The sequence below is a fragment of the Onychomys torridus genome, chromosome 5, assembly GCF_903995425.1.
Source record: "Onychomys torridus chromosome 5, mOncTor1.1, whole genome shotgun sequence".
In the NCBI taxonomy this organism is placed as follows: Eukaryota; Metazoa; Chordata; class Mammalia; order Rodentia; family Cricetidae; genus Onychomys; species Onychomys torridus.
The window spans coordinates 11,938,654-11,958,375 of record NC_050447.1 but is presented as its reverse complement, the minus strand read 5'-3'; the positions used below and the strand labels follow the sequence as shown (position 1 = coordinate 11,958,375).

General features: G+C 48.5%; 2 protein-coding genes across 5 annotated transcripts; one reads left to right on the top strand and one right to left on the bottom strand.

Annotated features, from left to right (window-relative positions):
• The first annotated feature begins 1,137 nt into the window (after window positions 1-1,137).
• On the top strand, window positions 1,138-6,753 carry Rad23a (RAD23 homolog A, nucleotide excision repair protein). 4 transcript variants are annotated; one of them, XM_036188278.1, is made up of 9 exons: window positions 1,138-1,325; window positions 2,792-2,953; window positions 3,099-3,280; window positions 3,404-3,459; window positions 3,598-3,725; window positions 3,946-4,024; window positions 4,115-4,248; window positions 5,753-5,852; window positions 5,998-6,115. In XM_036188278.1, the coding sequence occupies exons 1-9, from the start codon at window positions 1,209-1,211 to the stop codon at window positions 6,051-6,053; spliced, it is 1,014 nt and encodes a 337-aa protein (XP_036044171.1). In that variant the 5' UTR covers window positions 1,138-1,208; the 3' UTR covers window positions 6,054-6,115. The 4 variants fall into 4 exon arrangements, with proteins under 4 accessions (XP_036044171.1, XP_036044170.1, XP_036044169.1 ...); XM_036188277.1 differs by lacking the exon at window positions 5,998-6,115 and adding an exon at window positions 6,375-6,753 and having other exon boundaries at window positions 1,139-1,325; window positions 4,118-4,248; window positions 5,753-5,917; XM_036188276.1 differs by having other exon boundaries at window positions 1,140-1,325; window positions 4,118-4,248; window positions 5,753-5,917; window positions 5,998-6,753.
• A 429-nt stretch (window positions 6,754-7,182) lies between these two features.
• On the bottom strand, window positions 7,183-9,570 carry Gadd45gip1 (GADD45G interacting protein 1). The gene is made up of 2 exons (XM_036188280.1): window positions 9,172-9,570; window positions 7,183-7,553 (listed from the first exon to the last, which is right to left on the bottom strand). Exons 1-2 carry the CDS (start codon window positions 9,519-9,521, stop codon window positions 7,232-7,234), a joined length of 672 nt encoding a protein of 223 aa, XP_036044173.1. The 5' UTR covers window positions 9,522-9,570; the 3' UTR covers window positions 7,183-7,231.
• Between the last annotated feature and the right edge of the window lie 10,152 nt (window positions 9,571-19,722).

The window sequence follows — 19,722 nt, the reverse complement described above, 5'->3', positions numbered from 1 at the left end:
CAAGGAACTAAATTCAGAGTGACTGGCTTAATCCAAGGGCCCATGTTTCTAGGACTGAGCTGATAGAGAAGGGATTGGTCCAAGGACTGGGTTATGTTCAGTTGGAGATGGCTTACCTAGCATGCCCTGGCTTCCAGCCATACCACAAGAAAGTAATGGAATTCAGGGGACTGGATGGACTTCACTGTTGGGTCACAAGGTTGTCATTTAGACTCCAGTTGGAAAGCAGGGAGAAGGCCTGTGTTCTTAGAGGGAAATTGATGGAGCCCTTTGCCAGAACCTTGCCAATTCTGAAGGAGTCTAGGTTGATCAGGTGACCGACCAGAGGGAGGCAGGTCTTTGGTAACTGACCAGTCACTGGTGTGGCTAGAAACATTCAGCAAAGCAAGCTGTAAAGTAGTGAGTCATTAAGTGGTCAGTTTGGCATAAGAGGATGTTGATGCATGTGTCCTGTTTACTGAGAGCTTAAGCATAGCTTTCACTTTAGCCCCTAAATCACCCGGATGAGAGCTGCCCCAGCCTTCCAGGTTTGACGTTTTCATTACCTTTTAGTATGTGATGGTGGCCTAAAGCTTCTTAAAATACTCCAGGAAAAATGTGGGTGCAAGCAAGGCAAATTATGGAGGGAAGGATTAATGTATTGTGAAGGAGCCTTGAAAATGTTAAATATTTTTGAGGTGTTTAATGGACGGTCAGTCATTGGAGATTACGAAGAGGTAGGGGACCCATGAACTAGAAGTGTGAGTTAATAAGATAGTCCTTGAAAATGGAGTCACATAAGTTACCATGTTTCTACCTTTGAGATTTATGGTAACTTGCCTTGTTTCTAGGCTTGAGGGAGTAATTAAGCAGTGTTCTGCAGGGTTCCTTTGGTTTGGCCAGATGCGAATTGGGTCACTATGTCTATAACCAATACCATAAAAAACGGAGTGTGGGCGGGGCTTAGGAGCCATTCTGTGGGCATATGACATCACTATCGGTAGGCATGACGTCATCCAGACGGCGTGCTGTCTGTCCACAGCAAAGCTCAAAGCTGAATTGTTTGCGCATGTCTAAGGTAAGGAAGTGCTACCGCGCATGCTCTAGAGGTCAGGGAGTGGTTACAGGCGGGTCACACAAGCTGACGATATACGCGCGCTTCCCACTTGCCCCGGAAGTGCTTGGAGCAAGGCGCAGCCGGGCGCTAAGATGGCCGCGGCGTGAGTTGCATGTTGTACGAGGATCCCGGGCTGCCGCATTGCTCCGGCCCCGTCATGGCCGTCACCATTACACTTAAAACGCTGCAGCAGCAGACCTTCAAGATACGCATGGAGCCTGAGGAGACGGTGCGGGCCAGAGCCCAGGGGCGGGAGCAACGGGGTGCCAGGCTGGGTGGGGGCAGGGAGGCCCGGATCCAACGGGAGGGGCGGGGAGGACGTGCGGCAGGACCCTGCTCCCCTTCCCCAGCTGCCTGACCGTCTCGGATCCCCCGATCGACCCTACCCTGCCCGGGCGACTCGGGTGCCATTCCCGAGCTGGTCCCAGGGCGAGTCCCCAGGCCCGCTCTGGTGTCAGCCTCCGGCTCCGCATTCCCAGCCTGCAAGCTGCTCGGATGGCCCAGTTTGTTTGGCATCAGTGGCTAAGAGGTGCCAACTGGTGACGACAATGTTGATGATAATAAATGGTCTTAATCTTAATAGTTTTGGTAGTCCGTGTTTGTTAGCCGTGTATTCTTTACCAGTGTCAACTTGCTGAATCTGCAAAATAGTGTTGTCCTTTGGGGACTCCTGGCTTTCCACTTTTGACAGCCTCAGAGTTAAGGAACTTTACCATGGTCACAGCAAGTATTGGCAGAGATAGTGTTAAAATTATTCCTGTTTCATGTAACAGACAAAGCCTAAACATGCTGCTTGAACTTCTGTTTGCTATTGCTTTTTGAGCCATGGGGTCTTGTTATCCGATGTGGCTTTGAACTTCTGGGCTCAAGTGATCTGTATTGCCTTAGCCTCCCAAGGAGGTGGTAGTACTGACTTGGGCCATCTCCCCTGAATCTTATATACTGTGAAACCACTGGTATACCCCAGTGAAGTCTAGGCATAATGGTCATGTCTATAATCCCTGAACACTGAGGCTAAAACAGGATTGTTTTTAGTTCCAGTCCAGCCTGAGCTACAGAATAAGACTCTATTACAAAAAACGGAGGGAAAAAGGATGTCCTCAATAATTACCGAACAGTTAACTGTTGGAGGCCAGCAGTGGGTAGACCCTTTCATTTCTTTACTGCGCTTTCCCTTCTCAACCACATGGCATCTGAAATTCAAGTTTCTTTTCTTCTCCAGGAGAACAGTGACTGACTTGAGCTCTGTTATGCTCCACATTGTAAAACAGGGTTTGGGGATGGAGCTCTTGTAGAACACTTAGTACATACAGGCCCTGGGTCCATCCCTACACCACCGCCACAGGCACCACGCACATGCACACACTATGAACAGCTTCAGTGTCTGGCCTGTGATAGATTGCTGTCAGCTGGTCAGATCGAATAGGAGTATCATGATTGAGAGCAAAGCTTCTTCCCTAAAGCAAAAGGTCGGGAAAGGAGTCTATTTTATTTGCAACAGTCTCACTGTATATCCCTGGCTGGCCTGGAACTCAAAGTGATCACTTGTCTCTCCCAAGTGCTGGGATTAAGTGTGTGCACAACCATGCCTAGACTTCACTGAGGGTGTCTTAGAGTGTTAGTGCTATTTGTGAGCACACACACACCACTACACTGTTAAAGTCTTGTTGTTATTGCTTGTATTCCTTATTCCAGGTGAAGGTTCTGAAAGAGAAGATAGAAACTGAGAAGGGCAGAGATGCTTTCCCTGTGGCTGGACAGAAACTCATCTATGCTGGCAAGATCTTGAGTGATGATGTCCCCATCAAGGAATACCATATAGATGAGAAGAACTTTGTGGTTGTCATGGTGACCAAGGTGGGTAGATTAGCTAGGATGCTGGCAGAGACCTTGTGTGCCCAGGAGAGATTAGCCATAGGCAGGGTGGGGCTGTAGTGGGGCAGAATGTTGAGGCTCGATAGGCATATTCTGCTGCCTGACCCCTCTTTCTTGCTGTTCCCAGGCCAAGGCTGGCCAAGGTACTCCAGCACCCCCAGAGGTCTCTCCCACTGCTGCCCCGGAGTCCTCTACACCTTTCCCTCCAGCTCCGGCATCAGGCATGTCCCATCCTCCACCTACCAGCAGAGAGGACAAGAGCCCAACAGAGGATTCAGCCACCCCAACGTCTCCAGAATCCATTTCCGGGTAAGGAAGACCAGTAGCCTTACCTGTGCCCTTCTTCTGAACCTTCCAGTGTGGTCCCATGCACTTGTGGGGAGGGCAAGCCACCAGAAGCCAGGGTCCGATTTCTCTCTCTTGAATTTGCAGCTCTGTTCCCTCTTCAGGTAGCAGCGGGCGAGAGGAAGACGCAGCTTCCACATTAGGTGGGTGGGTGGTCCTCAGGGCAGAGGTGACCGGGAGCCCCAGCTATCAGCCTTTGACAAGCCTTGTCTGGGTCTGGGAGGGTCTGGGAGCTGCCCCGCTGTGCTCCTGGTGACCCAGGCCCTGCGCTCCCTCCACAGTGACTGGCTCTGAGTATGAGACGATGCTGACTGAGATCATGTCCATGGGCTACGAGCGCGAGCGGGTTGTGGCCGCATTGAGGGCCAGCTACAACAACCCCCACAGAGCTGTGGAGTACTTACTCACGGTGAGGGAGTCTCCAGGTTTTGGTGCCTCAACAGGCAGTGGAGGTAGATCCTACCCCATAGGATCTTGGGTATCGTGTGTTGCCACTGAAGGCTTCTGAAAGAGGCCAGACAGAGAGCACGGAGGGCAGGGATGAGGCCTTCCTGTCTCCTGTCAAGCTGATCACTTGGGAGGGGGAAGTGGGTCTGTTGGAGAGAACTAAAAAGCAGGGTCCTTGACAGGGAATTCCCGGAAGCCCGGAACCAGAACATGGTTCTGTCCAGGAGAGCCAGGTACCCGAACAGCCGGCCGCAGAGGCAGGTGAGCAGGATGGATGATGTACATGTGGGCATCTACAGTCTAGCTCAGGAGCCCCTGCAGGAGGCTCACCACACCTCTTCCTGCCACTAGCAGGGGAGAACCCCCTGGAGTTCCTGCGGGACCAGCCCCAGTTCCAGAACATGCGGCAAGTGATTCAGCAGAACCCAGCGCTGCTTCCTGCACTGCTCCAGCAGCTGGGCCAGGAGAACCCTCAGCTCTTGCAGGTGCGGCCCAGGGTGAGGGGACTGAGACAGGCGCCTTTTTTAGCTCCTTAGGGGGTCACCCAGGGACTTAGCTTTGCTCCCTGGGTTATGTGATCCAATTCCCATAAGGTGTGGGTGCTGTTGACAGCCCCTTGCTGAAGAGGTCAGGCCCAGAGCAGGCTGCCATATGTCTGGGTCCTGGACTCTGACTACAGCGCTCTCCTGAGTTCTTGCTGTACCGGTAGATCCTCTTCCTGCTTCTCATTCCTGGCCTTCTTCCTGATCTGACCATCACCTTGACCCTCTGTGTGGTGACCTGAACCTGTGCCATCACACCAGAAGCCTTGGAACACTCTCATCTGAGGTATGAGAGGACTTCCTGGACCTCTTGAGTTTTCAGGCCCACTTGTTTCTGCCCTGAGCCTCTGGCAGCCTCCTGGGAACTGTCTCTGCTTCTCCCCCGTCAGCAGACGTCTCCCACCCAGTGTCTTGGCACCCTCTCATGTCTCCTGATTCTACACAGTGTCCATGGTGAACTGTCCAAGAGGCCCGATTGCTGAAAAGGTCATTTTTCATGTGAAAATAGATGTCTGCAGAAGCAAAGGGTTGCATCAGAACCTCTAGATTTCTAAGTAGAGTGTGTTTAATAGGTTTTAGGGCTGTGGTAGTGCAAACATGTAAGCCCAGCACTAGGAGGCTGAGGTAGGAGGGTCACTGACCTTGAAGCCAGCTCCTTCTATTAGATCAGCTCAAAAAAGGAAGAAGATGCAGGTTGCACAGGCTAAGAGTGTGCCTCAGTAGTGAGGTGCTTGTGCTTAGGTTGAGGCCTGGACGCACTTGCTACACCACAAAGAGAGGCAGGCGCTGCCTGTCTGCCACTGTGGCTTCCCTCTGCCCCAGGAGAAGGTCTTCCCAGGCTCTCTGTGCTGTTGGTGCTACAGAGCTCTCTGAGCCTTGCCCAGATCCACCCAGGGGACTTCCACTCCGTGCTGGTTTTAGCCAGAGGCAAGCTCCCTCTTCCTGCAAGACAGCTGGTCCCTCCCACCCACAACGCCTGGGTGACTTAACCAGCATGTCTGCAGTTACTTGATTTGAACTTTTTCTTTAGTCTGTCTAGGTTAGACCGGCTTCAAACTCATGGTGATCCTCCTGCTTCAGCTTCCCAAGTGCTGAGATTACCGGTATGAACCACCATGCCTAGCTTTAGTACATTTATTTACTTTTTTTTTTTGTCTTTTTGAGACATGTAATTGAGACAAAGCACAGCCCTGGTTAGCTTAAAACTCCTCTGTAGCCCAGGCTGGCCTCGAACTTTGATCCACTGCCTCTGCTTCCCCAGTGCTGGGATTAAAGGCGTGTGCCGTCATGTCCATCTCCCCAGCTTGGCACCTTAGCCATGGCTACATGGCTGTTTGGCCGGAGCAGGTACCTTCAGTGTTTGACAGTGTTTGAGCCACGGCTGTAATGGGATCTAGGCATACATGTCAATGACCGTGGGCTGTCATCCTTCTCCTTTTTCTCACAGCAAATTAGCCGTCACCAGGAGCAGTTCATCCAGATGTTGAATGAGCCCCCTGGAGAGCTGGCGGACGTCTCTGACGTAGAGGGGGAGGTTGGTGCCATAGGTGAGGAGGCCCCACAGATGAACTATATCCAGGTGACACCGCAGGAGAAGGAAGCTATAGAAAGGGTAAGAGGCCTGGCTGAAGAGCCATCATGGTGGGCAGCCCCATGCCTCCCTCCTCCTTAACCCTGCCCATCTTCCCACAGCTGAAGGCACTGGGCTTTCCAGAGAGCCTGGTGATCCAGGCCTACTTCGCGTGTGAAAAAAATGAGAACTTGGCTGCCAACTTCCTCCTGAGTCAGAACTTTGATGATGAGTGATGCTGGGGGCTAGAATGCCCCTCCCCCTCCACCAAAGTCTTATAAAAGAAAGAAGTGTGTGTGTGTGTATATATGTAATATATACACACACACACACATATATGTTCATGTTTATTTAAAAGGAAGAAAAAATCAAAAACAATTAAAAAAAAAAATAGAAGACAAAACACCTAGCCCAGATTCCCACCTTCCTGAAGTGGCCCCTATTCCCATCTGAGTCCGACAAAACCTGGGCCAGACAGCTGTCCCCATCCTCTTAACAGAGCCCAGCCTGCTCAAAGTTGCTGGCAAGACCAGGAGGTGACAGATGGGCCTCTTTTGGCCTCTGTCCCAGCTCCCTGCAGCCAGATGGAGAGGCGCCTGCTTGCTTCCCCATCCCCTGAAGCATCCCCAAGGACAACCCACCTCCCTCCTCCATGATGAGGGGAAGCTGGAGCCCTAAACTTTATCCTCCATTGGAGTGGCCCAAATCTTTCCATCTGGAGTGAGTTCATTGGAAGCCCAAGGCCTTCTCCCAACCTGGCCTTGGCCTCCAGCCTGGAAAGGAGGTAACATCAGTTCTGAAGGCCAAGGCCACCCCTACCCCAGGACAGAACCACATCTCTGATAAAGGTTTTGAAGTGAATAAAGTTTTAAAAATGAGCCCTAATAATGGTGCATGCCTACTGGGGCTTCTCACACCAGCTTCACATCTGTGAGCTAGCTGGGGTCCAGGTGACATGGAGCCTCAGATGGAGGCCCCAGCATCTCCTCCCTCTGGAAACTTGGGCCCTGCCCCAGCTCAGCCCGAGAAGGGTTGCTGCTCTCTCTACCATGCAGGCTGTTTGGCTGTACTCCCCTTGGTAATTGGCTAATTACTGGAGATTAATGTTGGTAAACAGAAGCCTTCTTCTCCACTGCCATCTGCTCCTTCATTATTTGCCCATCCAGTCCCTCTTCTCTGTCCCTGAAGCTGCAGTTCATGGCATGGTCTAGTGTCCAGGTGTGAACACAGCCCAGTAGAGGATTCTCCCACCCCAGGTGTTGGGGATCAAGCCAGGGGACCCAGGGAAGTCACAACCTGAGGGAGAATGTGTAGAATAGGGGCTGTCAGCAGCAGGCTTTATTGGGAAAGGGGATTTCAGGAGCTGGGTTCCCCAGACACTGCTGGGTCCTGGGCTTCAGCAGAAGCCACAGCAGCAGCCTGGGCCGCCTCCTTCTTCCTCCGCTGCCTCTCCTCCTTGAGGCGCTTGCGCTGCTGCTTGTCCAGGTCCTGAACTAGTTCCTGGAAGCGGGCACTCCTCGGGTCCACGTGGTAACCCAGGCGCTCCTGGGCCTCAGCCTGTAACCGGGCCCTGCGCTCCTTGTCAGCCTGAGCTTTCTCCCAGCGTTCCCGCTTCTGCTGCCGCCAGGTCTCGATCATCTGCGGCATCTTGGCCATGCACTCTGCAATGTGCTGCTCCCTGCAGAGGAAAGCAGACAGTGAGGGCAGACCAAGTCAGCCCTGTTCACCCAGCTGGCGTCCACTAAACCACCCTCACGCCTGTGTCATGGCCACCCTCCTTGATTGCACGTGCTGTGTCTGCCAGGCCCACATTCAGGCACAGAAACAACTGGGTGTTCTCTTCCAGTCCACTCATCTCTCACTTGGTCTTGAGACAGTGAAAGTGAAGGAATCAAGCCTTATGGCAGAACAGGGCCATCCAGCTAGGGTGGGACAGATGGGGGGCCAGCTCTATCCTTCACTGCCAGCAGGACTCTGGACAGCCAACGTGGCTTCTCCAGGCCTCAGTTTAATCTGTGAGAAGGGCATACCAGGAGCACATCTCACCTGCCCTGCACCATCAGGGCACCGTCCAAACATCTGTGGCTTGCCTTCACTTTCTTCCCCTGCGATCTGATCCTTCACAGGTTCCTCCTTCACAGATGTCTGCCCTGGACTTCAGAACTTAACACCACTGTCATCTCCCATTACCCAGCCACACTGGCCTAGTGCTTCAGAGCACACCCCTAGATAAGTTTTTAAAATTAACTTTCTTTTTGTGCACGTGTGGTTTTTTTTTAAGACAGGCTTTCTCTGTGTAGTCCTGGCTGCCCTGGAACTTCCTCTGTAGTGTAAAGGCTGGCCTTGATCTCACTCAGAGAACGGCCACCAGGATGCTGGGTGCACCATCACCAACTGCCTGACATTTTTTTAAAGACAGAGTCTTACTCAGCAATCCACCTGCCTCTGGCTCCAGATGGCTAGGATTAAAGGTGTGCTCCCATCATGCCTAGTTTACTTACGATAAAAGGTCTAACTAGATAATAGCTGTGAGGGCTGGCCTCAAACTCAGAATTCCCCTTTGCCTCTGAGCCATGTCTTCTCCAAAGTTACAGGCATATACCACTAGGCTTGGCTCAACCTCAGTAACTGCACCACCTATTCCCTCTACTGGGCACTCTCTCCTCGAGATTTTTCCAGTAAATATAACTGGTTATATGAGGCTTTGCTTCAACATCAGAAGGAGGGGCAAACTGATGTGTCCTCCTGCATGCCTCTCCCCCTTTTTGTTTGAGACAGGGTCTCTCCATACCCAGGAACTGGCTCTGCAGACCAGGATGGCCTCGAACTCACTGAAATCTGCCTTCCTCTACCTCCTGAGTGCTAGAATTAAAGGTGTGTGCCATCATCGCCTAGCCCCAGCATGCACTCTTAACCGTGTTTTGTCTTCCCAAGGGTACCTTGTCATCATCATGAAATTCCTGTACAGAATATTCAGTAAAGATGAAACAGTTGAGACTGGGCCTGGTACAGGCCTGTAATCTCAGTTATTTGGAAGGTAAAGACAGGTGGATTCTAGATTCAAGGCAATGTGAGTTAAGGTTAATAGTGAGACCTTGTTAATACAGGTCAGTGGTAAGGGAAGAGGAAAAGTAAAAAACACTAAAAATGAAGTTGAGTGACTACAAGAATTTACCTAGAAGTTTGTTTTTCAGCCAAGTGAACCTGTTTGTTAACCCTACGCCACAGGGCTCGGCACGCCTCTTACGGAGGATTCGTGGTTCGGGGCCGTGCGTTACCTGCCCCTGTACACGCACCTGGCACGACGCCTTGCCTCCTCGGCCTGCTGCTTCGCGCGCAGCGACTCTTGCATGGTCGCTAAGCTCGGGTACCATTCCCGCTCCTCCGCCTCCAGCTCGCGCAGCTGCTCCGGGGACGGCCACAGGCAGGCGGGGGCCACCCCCGAGGCGGCGCCGTGCCGCGCGAACTGCTTGGCCGCATAGCGCGGCCCTAGCTGCCATCGCGGGCTCAGCAGGTTCTCCGGGTCTGGCCACTGGGGTCCGGGGCGGCGGCGCGGGGGCGGTGGCGCATGGTAGTTGGAGGACCTGGGACCCAGGGCCACCGAGAGCCGCAGGAGGCCGCGCGTCGGCGTCGCAGCCGCCGCCATCTTGGCTGGGGTCCTCGCGGCGGCGGCGGGCTGGCTAGGGCGCTGCCTGCGCGGCGGCAACCTCGGGCTGGGGGCTGGGGAGCTCAGGCCAGGGAGCCCAGGAACTCGGCTGCAGTCGATGCAGTGTGGGTGAACATTTAACGCAGGGGTAGTTTGTTAAACTAATGTATGGCCAGGCGTGGTGGCGCCGTCTTTAACCTCAACACCCGGGAGGCAGAGGCAGGCGGATGGGGAAGTCGGTCCTTTACTTCCACCATGCAGGTTATGGAGATGGAACTGCCCTCGTCCCACCTGGTGCCACATGCACCGAGTCTTCTCCCGGTCCTCATTTGGGGATTTTTGGAATAAGATACCACTCTGTAGTCAAACCGGAACTCCTTGCAGGACTCAGGATGGCACCGAGGTTGTGGAGGCCTCCTAGGGCAGGCAGCCTGGCCAGTGCTGGAATGACCGGGAAGGAGTCCGTTTAAAATAAAATTTAAAACCGGCATGCTAAACCGGGCGGTGGTGGTGCACGCCTGTAATCCCAGCACTCGGGAGGCAGAGGCAGGTGGATCTCTGTGAGATCGAGGCCAGCCTGGGCTACAGAGTGAGATCCAGGAAAGGTGCAAAGCTCCACAGAGAAACCCTGTCTCGAAAAACAAAACAAACAAAACAACAACAACAAAAAAAAACTGGTGTGCTAGTTCATATGTAATTCATATATTGACCATTTTAATTTTTAGTTTTGAAGTCTTGTTTTTGTTTTTTGGTTTTTTGGTTTGGTTTGGTTTGGTTTTTCGAGACAGGGTTTCTCTGTGTAGCTTTGCTCCTTTCCTGGAACTCACTTGGTAGCCCAGGCTGGCCTCGAACTCACAGAGATCCACCTGCCTCTGCCTCCCGAGTGCTGGGATTACAGGCGTGCACCACCACGGCCTGGCAGAAATCTTGATGTTTTAAATATTTCCATTTTTATTTTATATTTTATTTTCCCCACATTAATGCCTTTTTACCTCTCTAATATATTAAATATTTCCATTTTAGTATCTAGGCTCATGTTGCGTTGCCTTTTAAATTTTTTTGTTTTGTTTTTTGTTTTTTTGAGACAAAGTTTTTCTGTGTAGCTCTGGCTGTGCTGAAACTTGTAGACCAGGCTGGCTTCGAACTCGGAGATTCACCTGCCTCTGCCTCCTGAGTGCTGGGACTAAAGGCCACTACTGCCCAGGCGCCTTTACATCTTTTTCTAAGACTTCGTTTTTCATTTGTGTGTTGTGCGCACGCACCAAATTAATTTTCTGGAGCTGGGCTTACCGGCTATTGTCAAGGGGCTTGGGGACAGGAACCGAACTCAGGTCCTCTGGACGAGCAGGACGTGCTTTTGACCTTTGAGCCATCTCTCCAGCCCCTTGCATTCCATCTAATTTGTTTTTTGAGTCTTACTATGTAGTGCTGTCTGGCCTGGAACTCACTGTGGACTAGGCTGGCCTCCAACCCACCGAATTCTCTGTCTCTGCCTCTGCAGTTCTGAAATTAAAGAACTGAGACCTCCCATGTCCATTTTGCCTTGTATCTTAAACATGTAAGATCTACTTTATATGGGATTTGGTTATGTGACTCAGTCGATAGTATGCTTGCTTGAGTTTATCTTTGCGCTGTTAATCCTGACACTGGAGAGATGGAGTCAAGAGGATCAATTTTTTTTTTTATTTATTTTATTTTTTTTTAAATTATGTATACAGTGTTCTGCCTGCATGTGTGTCTACAGGTCAGAAGGGGGCGCCAGATCTCATTACAGATGGTTGTGAGCCACCATGTGGTTGCTGGGAATTGAACTCGGGACCCCCTGGAAGAGCAGCCCCCGAGGATCAGAAATTTAACCTGGGGCTAGAGAGATGGCTCAGAGATTAAGCTCTGGCTGCTCTTCCAGAGGTCCTGAGTTCAATTCCCAGCAACCATATGGTGGCTCACAACCATCTACAGTGAACTCTGGTGCCCTCTTCTGGAATGCAGGCATACATGCAGGCAGAACTGTATACATAATAAATAAATCTTAAAAAAAAAAAAAAAAAAAAAAAAAATTAGCTGGGCGGTGGTGGCTAATCCCAGCACTCAGGAGGCAGAGGCAGGTGGATCTTTGTGAGTTCAAGGCCAGCCTGGTTTACAAAGTGAGTTCCAGAAAAGGCACAAAGCTATACAGAAAAACCCTGTCTCGAAAAACCAAAACCAAAACCAAAAAAAAAAAAAAAAAAAAATTTAACTGGGTGGTGGCGCACACCTTTAATGCCAGCACTTGGGAGGCTATGAGTTTGAGGCCAGCCTGGTCTCTGTGAGTTTGAGGCCAGCCTGGTCTACAGAGCGAGATCCAGAAAAACAACAACAACAACACAACTATATGTGTGTATATATATATATATGTATATTTATATATTTGTATTTATTTAAAGTCATCCTGAGCTACATAGGTTTGTATTTTCCATTCTACCCCTTCCATTTTACTAAGCTAGCTCAGCCTAGGCTTGAATTCCTAGCTTCCTGCCTCTATCTTTCAAGTGCTAGGATTACAGACATGCTTCACTACATCTAGCAAGATCTACATTAGGACTAGGGTGCTTTGCTCTGTTGCTTTTTGGAATTTTGAGACAGTCTCATGTATCCCAAGTTGGCTTTGGGTTTGCTGTCTATCTGAGGCTGGTCTGACACTCTGGTCCCCTTGCTTCTCCCTTTCAAGTTCTGAGGGTAGAAGCATGTAACACCGTGCCCACTTTAATCTTATTTTAAACACTTTGAATGGGTCTACTTTTTGTTTTTTTGAGACAGGGTTTCTTTGTGTAGCTTTGCGCCTTTCCTGGAACTGGCTTTGGAGACCAGGCTGGTCTCGAACTCACAGAGATCTCCTTGCCTCTGCCTCCTGAGTGCTGGGATCAAAGGCATGCGCCACCATCACCTGGCTTGAAAAATTTTTAATATTTATATTTTAAAAATAAATATATAAATATATTATAAACATATATTATAAATATTAAATATATTATAAATATATTTATTTATGATATATCTATAATATATTAAATGTATAAATATATTAAATATATGTGTGTTTGTGTGAATGTATGCCATGTGTGTTCAGATGTGTGATGAGGTCAGAAGAGAGTGTTCAATCCCCTGGAACTGGAGTTACAGGCAGCTGTGAGCTGCTTGCTGTTGCTGGGAACTGAACTCAGGTCTTTTGGAAGAAGAGTAAGCACTCTTAACCTGTCTTAAGCTTTGTTGTACACATGAAATTGAGTTAATTATCCCAAGGAAACTTTTTTTCCAAATTGTGCTGTGCTTAAATACGCCTAAAATAATCTGTTCCATGTCAGACTCTTGAAGTGTGAACCAACACATGCTGCTAAGTCCTGTTGGACCAGAATTACTTCTTGCTTCGCTGGGGTTGTGACTCTGTTGGTCCTAGGGTGTATGAATGAGCCTGGCTGTTTGAATGTGTATGGCTTCCGTCAGAGACCAGAAGAGGGCATCCGATCCCTGGAGCTGGAGTGTCAGGATCACCAGCACCACAGAAACTGGACATGACTGGGACCTGTAATCCTAGCATTCAGGAGATGGATGGGGGATAAGAAGGAAAGGTCATCCTGAGCTACATAGGGTTTAAAGCCAGCCTAGGATACGTGAGATTCTATCTAAAAAACAAAAACAGGTTTCAAGGTGGGTATATTGGTGCACACCTTTAATCCCAGCATCAGGGAGGCAGAGACAGGCAGATCTCTTAAATTCAAAGCTAGCCAAGGCTATTAGTGAAAACCTGTCTTGTCAAAACCAACAAAAATAGGGCTTCAAGTAGCCCATGCTGCCTAAGTAGCCAGAATTGACCTTGAATGTCTGGTCTTTTTCCCTCTACCTCCCAACTGCTTGGATTTGTGCCACTAAACCCAGCTCTTCTTTTTCTTTATTTCTGTGTTGGGACAGAATGGGGGACACGTGCTAGGCAAATCTTCTACCATTGATCTAGATTGTCAGACCTACAATGTGTATGTCTGTGTGTATATGTGCTGTGTATGTGTGTATATGTGCTGTGGATTTGTCTGTATGCATATATGTTCACATGTGGAGATAGAGATGAACTTTGTAAGTCATACCTCAGGCACCATCCATCTCAGTTTTGGAGATGAGGGTCTCTAATTGACCTGGGACTCACTAAGTAGGTTAGTTGGCTGGCTAGTGGGCCCCAGGGATCTGTCTGTCTCAGCCTCCCCAGTGATAGGATTACAAGTGTGGACTATCATACCCACCTTTTTTTGTTTTTGTTTTTTAAGTAATTTTAAAGATTAAAAAAAAATGTGTGTATATGTGTTTGCTTGCATGAGTATTTGTATTCCAAGTTTATTTAGGAGCCCACAGAAGCCAGAAAAGGACATCAGCTCCCCTGGAACTGGAGTTCCAGGTGTTTGTGAACAGCCAGCCATATGGAGAACTGAACTTAGGTTCTCTGCAGTAGCTATAACTGTTCTTACCCTCTGGGCAATCTCCCATATATATCCATTCGATAGGTAGATAGATAGATAGATAGTCTTAACCTTTGGGCAATCTCCCATCTATCTATCTATCTACCTATCTATCTATCTATCTATCTATCAATCTCTATATCTCTATATATCTATAACTAGATAGATAGATAGATAGATAGATAGATAGATAGATAGAGATAGTCTTAATCTCTGGGCAACTCCCATATATATCTATAGATAGATAGATAGATAGATAGATAGATAGATAGATGGATGATACTTTTCTGTCAGCTTAGTGGCTGCACATGAATTTACTGATACTTTAATTTTTGTCTGCAGCCCCATAGCCCTGTAGTCAATACCCCACCGGTCACTCAGGCCTTGGCCTGGAGGGCCTTCAAGTCCTGCAGCTCCGACATGTAGTTTAAACTAAGTCTCTATTGTTCTATTTACCAACAAAGATTTGGAAGTCAGATGTGGGAGTGAAAACCTGCTAGATCAGAGAAGCCAAGAAGCAACCAGCTGACCTTACATTTTGGCCAGAGACCTAGCAAGAGACATGTCTCTTCACTCATCCTAAAACCAAAAAGAAGTGCCTAACTCAAGTCCCGGCCCTTTCCTTCCTGCGTGTCTTCTCTATTCGAATCGCTGGCTGCCTTCTCTATGGCTGCCTTCTCTATGGCTGCCTTCTCTATGGCCACTAGTTCTGCTCTCTGATTCAAGGTAAACTTTAAAAGTCTGGGGAGTGTCACAGTGTGATCAAAATTCCCACAACAGATAGAGGGTAGCCCTGACTGGCCTCAAACTCACAATGAAACTGAGGCTGGCCTTGAATTCCTGACCATCTTACTTCCACCCATTGGGATGACAGGTATTTGCTACCCACTTGGCAAAATTATAAATTCTATCCCTCCCTCCATCTGTCTGTAGACAGCACTCACTCTGTAACCCTGGCTGGCATGGAGCTTGCTGTCAGATTGGCTTCAAACACACAGATCCTCCTGCCTCTGCCTCCCAAGTGCTGCATTAAAGGCGTGTACCCCCATGCCTGGCTTACAAATTTTTTATTTAGAGGACTGGAGAGATGACTCAGCTGTTAAGAGATTGTACTGTGCTTCGAGAACATTTGAATTAAATTTCCACCACCCATGTTGGACCGCTAAGCTGTCCATAACTACAGCTCCAGGGCATCAGTCTGATGTTTCTGGATCTCATGGGCACCCACACATAGCACACATGCACATAGACACACAGATACACAAACAGACATGAATAAAATGAAATTAAAAAAAAAAAACAAAAAACTAAAACTAAAAAAGCCAAGTGGTGGAGGCAGTGGTGGCACACACCTTTAATACCTGCGCTTGGGAGGCAGAGGCAGGTGATCTCTGAGTTCGAGGCCAGCCTGGTCTACAGAGTTCCAGGACAGCCAGGGCTACAGAGAGAAACCCTGTCTCAAACAAATTCTGGGCCTGGGGAGATGGCTCATCAATTGAGAGCACTGGCTCTTCCGGAGGACCCTGATTGGTTCCCAGCACCCATAGGACAGCTCACAACTTTTACTCCAGTCTCTTCTGGTCTCTCTCTGTTGGCACTGTACACACATGGTGCACAGACAATACATGTAGACAAACTATTTATATACATAAAGAATGAATAAATCTTAAAATACTTTGGGGAAGATAAGTCACTTCCTGCTAAGCCCTACCACCTGAGTTCAGTCACTATACATAATAAATCTTTAAAATATTCTTTTTTATACATAATAAATAAATCCTTTAAAAATTTTATTTATTTTATGTGCAGTGTTCTGTCTGCATACATGCCTTCATGCCAGAAGAGGGCACCAGATCTCTTTACAGATGGTTGTGTATGAGTATTTTGTCAGCATGTATGTGTGCGTAGCATGTATGTATAACATTGTACCCCAGAAAGTGGAGTTATAGACAATTGTGACCCCCATGTGGATATGGGAATTGAACACAGGTCATCTAGAAGAGTAGTGAGTGCCCTTAACCACTGAGTCATCTCTCCAGCCTTGTGTGTGTGTGTGTGTGCAGTTTTTTATGGGGTTGTGTGTGTTCATGTATGTGCAGGTGAATGTAAAGGCCACGTTTTTTGTTTGCTTTTTTCCAAGACAGAGTTTCTCTGTGTGTATCCTGGCTGTCTTGGAATTTACTCTGTAGACCATGCTGGCCTTGAACTCACCTGCCTCTGCCTCTGAGTGCTGGAATTAAAAGTGTGCACCACCACTCGGCTTATATTATTATTATTATTATTTTGTTTTGTTTTGTTTTTTATTCGGAGCTGAGGACTGAACCCAGGGCCTTGCAATTGCTAGACAAGCACTCTACCACTGATCTAAATCCCCAACCCCTACATTATTATTTTTTAGATTTACTTATTTTGTGTATGAGTGCTTTGCCTGCATGTATGTTATGTATGTATGTATGTATGTATGTATGTATGTATGTATGTATGTGCATAGTGTGTGTGCCTGGTACCTGAAAAGGCCAGAAGAAGGCATAGGATTTTCTTGCACTGGAGTTAGGGATGGTTTGGAGCTACCATGTGGATGCCGAGAACTGAACCCTGCAAGACCAACAAATGTGAGCCAGGCGGTGGTGGCGCACGCCTTTGATCCCAGCACTCGGAAAGCAAAGACAGGCGGATATCTGTGAGTTTGAGGCCAGCCTGGGCTACCACATGAGTTCCAGGAAAGGCACAAAGCTACACAGAGAAACCCTGTCTTGAAAAACAAAAAATAAAAGACCAACAAATGTTCTTAACTTTTGAGTCATCTCTCTAGCCCCCTCTGTATTATTTTTTTTTAATTATTATTTTATTATTTTGAAACAGGACCTCTCTCTGTAGCTCTGACTGTCCTGGAACTTGATATGTAGACCAGGCAGCCTGCCTCTGCCTCCTGAGTGCATCACCACACCCGGCTTCCTCTGACTTATAATTGAGGTTGGGTCTCTCACTGAACCTAGAGCTCCCAAATTGTCTACATTGACTGACATGTAACTCCAGACTTGTGACTGAAACACTTTACTGACTGAGCCATACCCCCAGCGTGTGTGTGTGTGTGTGTGTGTGTGTGTGTGTGTGTGTGTGTGTGTGTGTGTGTGTGTGTGTATTAAGACACTAAGACACAGTCTGGAGAAATGGAGCCCATGCTAGACTCATACTTGAAATCTTCCTGCCTCAGCCACTAGAGTGTTTCGATTACAGTATCTGCAAAATACTTAAGATTTTCCTTCTCGCTCTCTTTTTCTCTCTCCCCTCCCTCCCTCCCTCCCTTCCTCCTTCTCTCTCTCTCTCTCTCTCTCTCTCTCTCTCTCTCACTCTCTCTCTCTCTCTTTCTTTTTTTGAAAGATTCTCACTATGTAGCTCTAGCTGGCCTGGAATTTGATATATAGACCAGGCTGGCCCCAAACTCAAAGAGATCCACCTGGCTCTGCCTCCTGAGTGCCAGCACTAAAGGTGTCTGCAGTCATGCCCAGCAAATACGTGAGCTTTGTTTTGTTTTGTTTCAAGACAGGGTTTCTCCATGTAATTTTGGAGCCTGTCCTGGATCTCGCTCTGTAGATCAGGCTGACCTTGAGCTCACAGAGATCCTCCTGACTCTGCCTCCCAAGTGCTGGATTAAAGGCGTGCGCCACCACCGCCTGGCTCTAATACATGATTTTTAAATGGAAAAAGCTCCTGTGAACCCTCCTTTCCATAGTAGTATAGCAGGAAATAAACTTAGAATAGATGAAATTCAGCTCGCTGATTTCTTGAGTAGTAATCCTTCCAGTGATTCACAGTGAGGGAGACACACAAGACAAAAATAACAAAGATGGGCTACAGAGAGAGCTGTTGGTTAAGAATGTGGTGTATTTCCAGAGTTCAGTCTCCAGCAAACATGTAGAAAGTCTCATGACACATAACTCCGGCTCCAGGGGTCCAGTGACCTTTTCTGGCCTTCTAGCCTTTGAGGGTGCCTGCATAGATGTGGCAGGCATATGCCAATAAATAAAAATAAATCTGCAAAGGTTGTTTTAACCTCGATCTTCTGTTGTTGTTGGAGGCCTGTGCAGTGGGCGGATTTAGGGCTACAAATGTTTGTGTTGAATGAATGTCTCATACCGCAGAACACTGAAAACTTCGGATTCATGTCTAGAAACATGCTTTTTTGTAAAAGTCAAATATAGGAGCCATGTTGATGATTCAAAAGTGATAGCATGTTGGTTAATTACAGTATTTTGGTTTAACATGCTGTAAAACATGTGAGTGTACACTTCCTAAGCAGAACTGTGACCATTTTGAAATAGAATAGCAATGCTTTAAGAGCATGATCTTTGACCCCAGCCAATTCGGAAAAGACACAGTTACCACCTGAGCAAGAATAAAAACTAAGTGCACTTCCTATCTCTCTGTATTTGCTCTTCTGAATACACCCTTTTGGAAAAGAGTAAATTTTGCCTTGTCCAGACACTTCCAGAAAAGAAAAAAAAAAAAAAAGAGTTTGATCTTGGGCCAACTGTGGCGGTACACACCTTAAACCTCAGCATTAAGGTAGTCAGGTCTTGAGGCAAACCTTGGCTACATATCAAGTTGCATGCCCGCCAGGGATTCAAAGTGAGACCATCTCAAAATGAATAATCTGGTAAAATTAAAATGGGAAAAATATGTACAATATGAAAGCCCCCCCCCCCTTAGACAGGATTTCTCTGTGTAGCCCTGTCTTTCCTGGAACTCACTTGGTAGACTAAGCTCACCTCAAACTCACAGAGACCCACCTGCCTCTGCCTCCCGAGTGCTAGAATTAAAGGGTACACCACCACCATCTTAAAAAACTATTACATTTATTTCTTGTGTGTCCACAACCCGCAGTGCACATGTGGCAATCAGAAGAGAATTGGGGGACTCCGTTACCTCTTCTCACCATGTGTGTATTGGGTATCGTCAGGCTTAGTGGCAAGTGTCTTGACCCTCTGAGCGTCAGGGGCGTTCCCTAGGGTGACAGTGTGTCTGGGATGGCTCTGCACATTGTCTTCCCTTAGTGGAATGCTCATAACAATTCAGTAAAAATCAAGGGTTGACAGAGCCTGACAGCTGGAGTTTGATCCCCAGAATCCACATGGTGGAGGGAGAGAACAGACTCCCACAAGTTGTCCTCGGATGCTCTGTAGCTCTGGTTCCAGGGGAGATCGTGATTCTGCCCCTTAGGGCACCAGGCATGTACCCAGTGCACAAAACTAAACAAAGGCAGAACATTCACACACATTAAAGTAACCTTTTTAAAAACTGAGAAGCGGGACCGAGATGGCAGAGAGGGGGTCAAGGCCGCCCCGACATTTGGCGCTTCAGTCTCTGGCAGGATGGAGCTGGCCTTGGCTGGAGGACAGCAGAAAGGATGGGTTGGGGTAAGAGACCTTGTGGAGGCTGGTGTCGGGGCACGGCGACCACGCAGTCCCGGGAGCTGCCGCCAGATGGCGAGCGGGCCGCGGGAAAGACCCAGGCCGCAGCTTCTCACGCTCTCACGCTCCTGCGGCCTGGCCTTCCTCCTCCTCACCTGGGTGTGAGATGCATGCCCCTGAGGTGCTAGGGCTGGACGCCCCAGGCGCCTCGAGGCCCCAAAGCCTGGGCGCAATCTCACATCCATTGTGTACTTCCCACCACTCTGTTCCCATGCTTGCATCAGCCTCTCAGCTCTCTGCAAAAGTGTC